The 12,021-nt window shown below is 17.9% G+C and overlaps 1 protein-coding gene across 1 annotated transcript; it reads right to left on the bottom strand.

The window, feature by feature from the left end:
• Positions 1–647: 647 nt before the first annotated feature.
• SRAE_2000121600 (Sema domain and WD40/YVTN repeat-like-containing domain-containing protein) lies at positions 648–5,619 on the bottom strand (the record flags this gene model as incomplete). The annotated part of the gene is made up of 4 exons (XM_024652142.1): positions 648–2,231; positions 3,387–3,532; positions 3,714–4,148; positions 5,505–5,619. 4 exons carry the CDS (start codon positions 5,617–5,619, stop codon positions 648–650), a joined length of 2,280 nt encoding a protein of 759 aa, XP_024505748.1.
• Between the last annotated feature and the right edge of the window lie 6,402 nt (positions 5,620–12,021).

Raw genomic sequence — 12,021 nt, 5'->3', positions numbered from 1 at the left:
GGAAATAATTAATTTACCTAAAAATTTAATTATTTGACAAATTACATTTCTAAAAAAAAATATAACATAATGTCAAAACTTTTTAATAAAATGTTTATAAATTAAATAAACTTATTTTCTTAAACAAGGTCAATTAATTTTAAGCCAATTTTTTCCATCTCATTAAATATTCTTTTACCCAAAACTTTTAACATCCCTAAAATTTTTATCTAAAACTATTTCATTTTTTTTTTATAATATTATGTTAAATTATTATTTTCTAATAAAAAAATATACTTGAAAATAAATTTAACTAAAATAAATCTACACTTATGTTAAATATAAATTTAATTTAAATAAACAAATAATATATTTCATAAAATTTAATATTTTTCAATTATATATAATAAGTGTTTTATTACTAAATATAAATATTCTTTTTAAATAAACATAATTGATGTATGAAAATAAAAAAAAAAAAAATTAAAAAATAATTTTTAATACTTTTTTAAATGAAACACTAATGTAGTGGTCAAGATTCAATTTTAATTTATGTGCAAAATTATTGTTCATTTTTTTTTTTCTGTACATTTAAAAATAACCCGTTCATATATTCTTGATACTTCTATGTCTTTTTTTTTTGTCATAATATTTTAAATTTAAAATGATTAATTATTGTAGTAGTTGTTATTTTTAAGTGTTGATGGATGGTATGAATTGTCAATTGAAGATGAGAGACCATCTAAATGTGTAATGTATGAATTTTTGTATAGTAAATTAGTATCTCCTATTGGAGGATAATGTTGAGATCTGGAGGTACGTAGTAATGTTGAATGCCCATCAATTTGGAGAGCAATCTCATCATTATTTGCAGAGTGTCTTGGTGTTATGGAATCTCGAATTGTGGAATCAGTTGATTGAGGTGGAATAAAAGGGGTAGCTGTCATAATTGGGCGTATGTTAACAACTTTTCCATATGGATTTGTATCATATGCATCTATTATATCATGAATTCCTGATGGTGTTGTTCTTTTGATGTATTCAGAACTTCTGGTAGAGTCATTAGAAAGTGAACTTGTAGCTATTGATAAACTTTTTTCACTTTTATCTCCATCAGAATGATCACGTTTACGTAATATAATAATAACTAATAAAAATCCAATAATAACAAGAAGTGAAATAAAAATTATAATTATTATAAAAGCATATTCATTAGAAAAGAATCCACTTCTTTTAATGTATTCTTTTTCTTCTTTAATACTTGCTATATTTCCATCTTTTTGAATATCTAATAAAGTGTTAGGAATAAAATTTGTTAATGATTCTTCAGTTGTAGTTAAAAGAAAATCAGGACAAGATTCTTTATTTATAATTACTGTTAAATTATTGGTTTTTGATTTATTCTTATCAAAACAAATATTTTCATTTGAATCCCAAATACAACCACTATTTTTAATTAAACATTTTGAACATGAGTGGGAAAAAGTTAAACAAAAATCAATATTAACTTTTTTAATGGTATTATCCTCCATAACAATAAGATTATCCTTAACAATAAGAAGATCTTTTATTTGTTTTGAAGATATTTTAATTTCCATAACATTCTCAATAACATTCTCTCCATTAATATTTTTTACAATCATTTTTTTAATTATTCCATTATCAGTACCAACATATAATATATCAGCTTTATCATGTTTAACTGCAATAGCCATATATCTATCTTCACCAGGACCCAATGTTGTAACTTGAGCTGTTGTAAATTTATTTGGTACAACATCCTTAGCAAGGGTATTTCTTTTAGCATAAGCAACCTCATTTTCTGATAATTCTTTTGAATTTTTTATACAACTTCCTGGTTTATAATTAATATTTGATTCTTTTTTATATCTCCATACATTACCCTGTGATAATTGTCCCATAAATAAAGAATTAGAAAATATTTTATCAATCATATTTAAATCATAACCACAGACAGCTGATTGAGCAATACCAGCTAATGATGAGGTAAATGTTGCATAAATTAGTTTAGTTTCTTTGACAAATGATATTGATTCAATTTGATCAAAATAAAATGGATACCTTCCAGAGATGGAACAATTTAATCTAGCTTTTACAAATGAAGTCCATTCATTTGAATATCTTCTTGGACCACCTCTATCAGAACGGCACATTCTAACAACTCTAGAATATATTATTGGATCACAATTGTCACATTCTGTGGCTTCTTCACGTAACCAATAATAAACATACTAGAAAAAAAAAAATAATTAATTATAAATATTTCAAAACAAGTGTTACTTTTTAATTAAAATATCTTGTTCTAATATTTTAATGTAACAAACTTTTAAATATTCATAAAAAGATTCAATTTTTTTTGAATAATATATTTTAACTTTTAAAGAAGTAATAATTGCTTTATGATGATATATCTTTATGATTAAATATTTAAACAAGAAATAAATCATGAAAGTTTATCATTACTTTTTATCAATCAAATTAATTAATCAACTTTAATATAATGTAAATGATTATTAAAGTTATTATTATCTATTAATCATTATAGGTGCTAAAGTATACTATTAAATTATTATTTATGTAAATACATAAATATATATATATTGATAGTAAAAAATAAATATAATGTAAAACTAGAATATTTTTATAAAACATTTTAGAAGCATTTTATTTGAATATTCATATCATTAAAATAAAAATTATATATATATATATCAAGTTATTTTTTTTTTGTTTGAATATCTATTGTAAATTATCTTATATTATCATATAGATAAAATTTAATTCTTTATTTTCTATCAACAAAATATATTATTAAAATATGGTAAAAGTTTTAATAATAAAAATAATTATATTATTTATTAAAAGTAAAATAAAGATTTTCAATAACTTTACAAAATTTTTAATAAATATTTCTTTTTAACCTTGTAACAAATCTTTATTTAATCATAATTCTTATTTACTTTTTAAAATCATATTCATTGAGGCAATTCAATAAAAAGACAAGTAAATTAAAATTTAATTATCTTTCCTTATTCAATTAAATCTTTTCTTATATAAATTATAATATATTTTTATTAATGACAAAAAAAAAAAAATTAAACACTTTACTAATCTTACCTCTATTAATTTGGTAATTGTACATAAATATATATCTCTTCAATTAATAAATATTGTTACACTATTCATCTAATAATAGATGAGTCCCTTTTTATATAATTGATAAAGAAAATTTAAAGGAACACTTTTATATATATATTATACTATAATTATCTTTTTACAAATTACTTACTATTTTTAATGACAACTTTTAATTAATTATTATATTAGATAAAAAGAAAAAAAAACTTTTTACTCTTTGATATTTTAAAAAAAAAAATTAAACATACCTCTCCATACATAAAAGAACCAACAAAATGTGGACTATTCAAAAATCTTTCATCATCTTTTACTGTCCTAATTCCTAAATCTGATTGATTAGAGATTGTTACATTTTTTCGGTAAATTAATGGATCCATTGAGTCAAAATCTGTCACTACAAAAATAAAAATTAATTTAATTTAATTTTAATGCACCAATAATAGTACATGGATAATTTTTAAATGATTTTTTTTTCTTTCAAAAATTAATTTGAGTACTTATTATTTAACAATAACATAAAATAATTTTAAATAAAAAGTTTTTTTTTTTAAATATTATATATTTATTATATATACCTGAAGATGTATACAATTCATCACCATCTCTAATAAATGTTGATTCAAAAGATGGATCATATGGTACAATACCAATACCAGAAAATTGAAAAATATTTCCTGCTTCCTCTCTCATTATACCATCAATTAGGCGACATTTTGGTTTAAATGAATTTGTACCACATATTAATGTTCTATTGGTAGATGATTCAGGTGACAAAACACGAATATAATTATGACACTCTTCATCATTTCTACCTTTCATAATACACTCATCTTGATCTTTTTTTGAACTTATCCATGTATATGATGATAATATATCACCAGTGGTTGTACAAATATTATAAGCTTTATCACGTCCTCCTATTACAACATAATTTTTATAATCTGTTGATAGAATTTTTAAATGATCAGGGTATGATTCAATGTTGTTTAGATTAATGATAAGACTTTTATCTATAAAAACATGTTAATGTAATAAACTTATTAAAAAGAAAAAATAATTTTTTATTCTCTTTTTTTTTTGTTTTAAATTTATTTTTATATTATATTACTAATGAACCAGATAAATGATAATAATCATATTATCATAGTATTAAAATTTTAAAGAGAACAATAATTTTAAAATTATCTATTTTATCAATATATATATATGTTCTCTATTACCTTAAAATATATATAAAATAAATGTTGATCTTTTTAAAATTACTAAATGATTACACAAGAATTAAAAACTTTTCAATATAGATAAAAGATTTATATCATTTATTATTTATTTATATTATATTATATGTGTAACAATTTATCCTTGTAATAAAAATCTATTTGATGTAAGAAACAATAAATTACAAATGTTATACATATTATATGTTAAGGATATGATCATCATCAATATAAAAACAAAATTTATTTCATTCCTTATTTCCTTTTGCCATCAATTTTATGATAGTCCCTTTTTATAAAGATTTTTCATGAAATAGAAGAAGAAAAAAAAAAAGATTCTTATCATGAAAATGTTAAAATAATTGCTCTCCTTCTTCATGGTATATCGGTACATAAAGTTTAACAAATAAGACAAAATAACATAAACTAATCCAATCATACGAGATAAAATCACATTTAAACATTTTATAAATTTGAAGGCCATAATTATTAAAGTTAAATATTCATAAAACTTTTTTAAAAAATGATATATTTTATTAAGACAAAACTTTTTTTTATTTTTCTCTCTAATATTAACTAATTAAAAATTGAAAAAAAAAATAATTCAATAAATAATTTTATCTAAACAAAAATATCAAGTGTTAAAAAAAAAATTTAAATAGATAATTCTATTACTAAAATAAATATAAAAATTTTGTACTAACAAAAATATTGAGACAGTGTGAAAAGCATTGTATGTTATAAAAACTAGCTTTTTTTATGTCTTTATCTAACTTAAAGATACTTTACCGGAAGCCTAACATTTTTTAATACCTCTTCTTATAAATGTGTTAAATAAAACAAAATACCAGTTTAATATTTAATAAAATAAATATTTACTTGTAGAAAGAAAAAAAATTCTTATAACCATATTTTTAAGATAAAATATATTTTTTTTTAACTACTATTTAAAAATTTCATATATATATTGTTATTAAGATTAAAAGATTTACACAAAAATGTAAATAATTTTTTTTATATATTGAAATGTTTTGCTAAAAACAATTTTTACAAAAATAAAAAAAAATTATAATTCAAAATATAATTATTTAAACATATTAATAATTATTTAAATATTTTAAATATTTTAATAAAATAAGGTAAACTAACCTGTTGAAATGTCATTAAAAATAATACTACTATCAATTTTTCCATAATCAATTTTTGAGGTACAAAGTACACCATACAAAATAGAAACCAATATTAGTATGGTACTATTTTTCATAAAAATAAATTTTTTATTCCTCATTATAGTAAATATTAAAAATTTTAATTATTTACTTTTCATTTAACATGACATGAAAAGTATTTTTAAATAAATATTATAATTCTCTTTATATAGAATATTGTTGGTAATTTTTTTTTTATTTTAAATGTTGATTGAAAAAAGATTTTAAGAAGGCGTAGTTTTGTATTTATTATCACTTCTTATCAATTGTTTATAGATTTAATTGTTTAATAAAAATATCTGTAAAATTAATTCATTAAATGAGTGTCTTTAAATTAACTATACATAGAAAATTTTTGATGGTAGAAAAATTGAAAAAAAAAAAACGACTAAATGGGTTGAGATTTTTTTTTTTTTTTGAATAAAATTTAATTTAAAAAAAAAGAAAGAAGTAACTAAATAATTATTAAGCAAGTCAGGGAGAGAAATTGAAATAAAATAAAAATTTTAATAACATTTTTAGGAGTAGTAATTAAAAGTTGACAAAATTTTTTATATACTTTTAAATTTTTATTATGGCACACTTTAGTGTGTTTAAGGATATTTTCTTTGTTACAATACTATTAACATATAATACTGTTACAAACTACTATAAATACATCTAACAACATTAAAAAGTTTTTATTGATAAATTGTTTGATCTTAAATTATTACTATTTAAGTACCCTCCTAAATAGGAGTTGTAAGAAATGATAGATAATATAATATAAAAGATAGTAAGTAATGTATATATAATAATAATCAACATTCATACCTTTTTAAAATTATATATTATATCTAGCAATAGATAGATAATATATATATATATATATATATATATTTAAAAATAATAAGACATTCCTACATATATAAATATATTAAATATATTAAATTCATGTCTCCATTTTTTTTTATATTATTCTTAATATTCACAAATATTAACAATTAATAGATAATATTTTTAAGTACTAAAAACATAAACCTCATCATAAAAAAAAAGAGAAAAGTAGATGTGTTACTTGTTGTATCTTGATTTTATAAATTAACAACACCAGTTATTCAATCTTAAATTATAGGTAATTGTTTAACTAAATGATAAGAAAATTTTTAATTCTCTTAATATTATTAAAACATGAATCGGAAGTGTACCTTGAAACAATATTTTTACAATAAATAAAAAAATAAATAAATGTAACAATAATAAGAGAATGATGAATTATAAAAAAAAAGACATCACAAGAAAGTCATTATTTGACACTTTTTTTTTTCATTTCAACTTAATGCTCTATTATTTTTCAACAAAATATATAATTCATGTGATATGCACTAGTAACAGTCAAATAGAATTATTAACATCACTGCCATCATTCAATTTTAACTCTTATTTAGGCTTTTTTTCTTTTTTTTGAATAAAAAAGTGTTATTTGCTAAAAGTTTATTGAGGTGTGAAATATATCACCTATATTTTAAAAGTTTTTTCTTTTTTTTTAATGTTTTACAAAAAAATATAAAAATAATCATGAAAATGGTGGATAATCAAAAAATAGGTAAAAATTAATTTTAATAAAATTAATACTCTTGATGGTAAAAATATTATTTCATGCATAAAGGTTGGTATATTTTAAATAAAATATATAGTTAAAAATGAGGCTGGTAAAAAGTTGACTAAAAAAAAAATTTTTATATAGTTGGTGGCGGGAGGTTTTTAGAGATGACGGAATTTTTTTTTTAACTATAATACTATTTAAAATGGCATTGATCAGTTAAAAATTGGGTATTTCGGTAAAATATATATTGTAATTTTGTTTATATAATATAAATAAATCACTTTTTTTTTTTTAGTATTTATAAACATTTTGAAGTGCAAATGTATATAGAAAAAAGATCTTTTTTCTTTTTTTTTTTATAAATTAAAATATTTTTAATAGAAAAATAAATATAAAATTTTATAGTGTTAAAAATAGATATATATTTTATTTAACATTATGATCTCATAATGTCCATTGATCAATGAAATTATCTTATCTCTTGAAATAAAAAATTTCTATCTATTTAGATTGACACCAAAATGTCTATCGAGAATAGGAAGAAAGGATACCTCTATATACAATCATGAATATAGACCTCTATACTCTACTTTTAATTATAAAGTGGGTTGATCTAAAAAAGAATTACAAAAAAAGATAACATAATTGGACTTTAAAACATTAATCAATTAATTAGTTTTGATAACACTCTAAGATAAAGAAATATAAAGGTGTAAAAAAATAAATTATAATCTTTAAATATAAGCCAAAATTTAATCTTAAAACTTTTATAGATAACAAAAAGTAATTGTACCAAAGTAACAAATGATGTAATTTTAAAGATAAGACAATAATTATAAAAAAAAAAATTGACAATGTATCAAATGTAAAAGATTGTTTATAATATTATATAAAATATTAAAGTGAAACTATTGTATTCAAGTTTATAAAACATAAAAACATGCCCATAACTAATATAATTAGTATTTTATTTTTGTTGATATTTAGTTATCTTATTTTTTAAAAAAAAAATGATATTTTATTTAGATTAAGATTAAAAATTAATTATTGTTGTTGTCTTTTTTTTTAATTTATATTTTATAGATTATCTTGATAAAAAATAAATAAAAATATTAATAAAATTTTTTAGTTAAATTTTAATCAGTAAAAGAAATATAAAAGTAAAATGATACATTAATTTTTTTTTATCACTTACTACTGTAAAAGATATAAAAAATATAGAAGAAGAAATGATAATTTAATATGTTTGATAAATGAAAAATATCAATTTTATTGAAGTGAAATCAATTTAAGCATTACTTCAAAATGTTTATATAAAAAGTAAATGTATAATTTTCAATATATTATGAGAAAAATTATCTTTAAAATTAACTAGTGATCATTACTGGTATTTTTATTTAAATATAGTTGAAGAGAGATATAATGTTTCAAAAATAAAAAATAAAATAAAACTTTTTATTACAATGATATAATATTTAAATTTTTATGGTAAGGTATCGTGAGAGAATTAATCAAAATCTTTTGTCTATATTATTAATTGGTAATCAAAAGAAATTAAAGATAAATTTTTGTGTGATTTATAAATATTATGGAAAAAAAAACTTGTATTTACAAAACTCATTTACTCATTTTTATAAAAGTTTAATGGATAAAATATGTATATCTATTCTACTATAACCACTAGTCTCATTGAGGAAGATGGTAAAATTATTTTGATTGAAGGTCGTAGGCTTTTTACAATATATACCGTTTAATAGATATATATATATGTATATATATGTATAAATATATGTATTTTTAAACTTATTTTTACCTAAATATTTATATAATAAAGAATAAAGATTAGGTAACCTTCAATAAATGAATATCTTTCTGGATAGATAATCTTTTTCATAATATTAAAATAATAATAATAAAAATTTAATGTTTATAAGATAAAAATTAATTATTTATAAACTTAAAATGTAAATATGATTGATTTTATCATAATAATATATAATGATACCTTAAAGTTTTGAATGATTATTGTGTGAAAAAAAAAATTAAAATATCAGCAAAAATGAATTGAATATCAAGTAGTTGATAGTACATGAATAAATCATAATTATTATATATTTTATTGTTTCAATATATATATATATTATTTATAAGTATTGTAATTTAAATATCTTACAAAGTCAATTTTAAACAATATTTTTAGTATTAAATACTACAAAAGATTGTATAGCTATAAAATTTTATTAAAAGACAAGACTTATATAAGAGGAGAAATAAATTCCATTAAAAAGTAAAGTTTAAGATTTGATATTTAACATAGAAACAAAATATCTATAGATGTTTACTTTTTTTTTTTAAAGAAAAATTATATAAAGGTTATTTAAAACAATATCTAAACATATTTTAGAAAAAAAAATAAATAATAAAATGTTAGAATATAATATTGTATATAATTGATACATATAACATTTTCATGACTTTTATTTTTATCAATAATAACTGTCATGTATCTATTTTTTTTTTCCAATAACTTTATACAATTCTTATCTTTCTAAGCATCACTTAATAAATATATATATTTACATCTAAATATAAAGGATTAGATCATGATAAAAAAAATATTTTAAAAATATATCTTAAAACTTGAAAGGATAATCTTTTTAATTTTTTAAATTAAAAAATATTCAATCGTTAGTTAATATATTTTGATTTTATTTATATTTATATCATATCATCGGTAACATTAAAAGTATCCTAAGAAATATATAGATGATTTTAAAATTTATTTTATATATATTTTAAAGATTTATGAAATAATAAACTTTTTAAAGATTATAATATAAAATGGAATTATGGAAAAATATTTAAAATATATACTCTTCATTAGTCATTTTAATGGTTTATTATAAAATAATAAATTGATTCATAATAATATAAGATAAATTTAATAATACTTCTATTCTTATCATAATATGCCATTTATTTAAAAAATGACTATTTTTATATTTATTTATCGTGAGGTGAATAATAAACAATAACAGATTTTGTAAGATAATTCTTATAATATAAATATTACATATATTATTCTATAATATATGTACATATATATATAATAAATTTTAACACAAACTAATAAATATCTTTTTTTTTCTTGTTGATTTTTCTTTAAAAACCATTAAAAGTACAGAATATATATTATAAATGTCTATTTAAAGGAAATAATTATTTCATATCATTAAAATAAGATAAACATAAAGAAAATTAAGAAAATGAATCTACCAGTTTAGTGAGTTATGTAACCAAAAAAAAAAAATAGAAAAATTTTCTCATCAAATATATATTTAAAAAAATAAAATTACCAGTATAGATTAATTTTTTTTTAAATGTTTTATCTAAAAATCATATCATTCCTTGATTAAAATAATTATAAATTAAAACAAATATATTAAGATTAGATAAAATAAAGTTTAAAAAATAAACTTAATTAATGAAAGTGATTTGTTTAAATATCTTTTTGATTTGGTTATTATAAATGGATATTTATAGGAAAAAAAAAAAGAAAATTAAATATCTTTTCAATAAAGTAAGGAAAATTAGAATCATATTGATATTTTATTGAAAGAAATTTAATAGAAAATTTGTGTAAAACTAAATTTTATCCTATATATTAAGTTAATGAAATGGAAGGAGAGCAATTAATAGAGAAAGATGTCAAAAAATTAGTTTTTTACCTTGGCAGGAGGTAAATTTTTTTTTGTATATTTTTAAGAAAATAATTTTTAAATAAGATATTTTTTTTTTTAAAAAAAAATTTCAAATTATTATTTATTCTAAAAATAATCAAATAAATGCCTCATATCATGTATTATATAATTTGTGGAGCATAAAATATTTATACATTTACTATTATTACAACAAATATTATTAAAAATTATTATAAAACAATTATAGTATAAAATTATAATAGCTTTTTTTTTTAAAAAAATTACTTTAAAAACATATTTATAAAATTACATTAATAGGTTTATATAAATAAATAATTATTTATAAGAAGGTGTTCAATGAGTACTAAAATTATTATAAGAAAAATAAGAATAGTTAAATTATGAACATATGATAGACCAATTACCAATTATTTTTAAAAAAAAAGAGTAATAAAAAAAATTTATTTTTAAAATGACATATGGAAATGATATATATGGTTAGTTATTAAAAAAAAAATTAATGGACATAAATAAATATATCTACATATATGTAAAATATATATATATATATATATTTATCACATAAAATATTTATGTAAATAAAATTATTTTTATTTAAGGAAATGTTACATAATATAATGGTTGTAGGAAAATATGATGGGATCCAATTAAGATAGTAAGAAATAATGAAGCACTTTCACTTGCCATGTCAATTTTGTTAAAATTGACTCAAATTATATTTATTACTAATCAGTTAAAATGTTTCTATCATTAGAAATTATATTACCAGTATTGTCTTTTGTAGTCAAAATTTTAAAATTTTATATAAAAACAATACAAAATTTTCAATTATTTTCTTTAAAACATTTTAAAATGATTTAAATAAAATTTATATATATTAAAAATATTATTTTTTAATATACATATATGTTTAATTTTAACAAATTAAAATGATAATAAAACAAAAAAGAAAAAGAAATTTTAAGAATTGTATAGTAAAAATTATTACGTTAATTTATTTAATATTAGATATATAAAACAATGATAGATTTATATATAAAATTTGATTATAAAGTATAAAAGAAACTTATCAAAATTTATGACTATAAAAATATTTAATGAAAAAAAAAAAAAAGTTATCAACTAAATTTATTGTTTATGCCTCATTCTAT

This window comes from Strongyloides ratti, assembly GCF_001040885.1.
Source record: "Strongyloides ratti genome assembly S_ratti_ED321, chromosome : 2".
Taxonomy (NCBI): Eukaryota; Metazoa; Nematoda; class Chromadorea; order Rhabditida; family Strongyloididae; genus Strongyloides; species Strongyloides ratti.
Note: the sequence above shows the minus strand (reverse complement) of the source record. Positions and strands in the feature narration are given on the sequence as shown.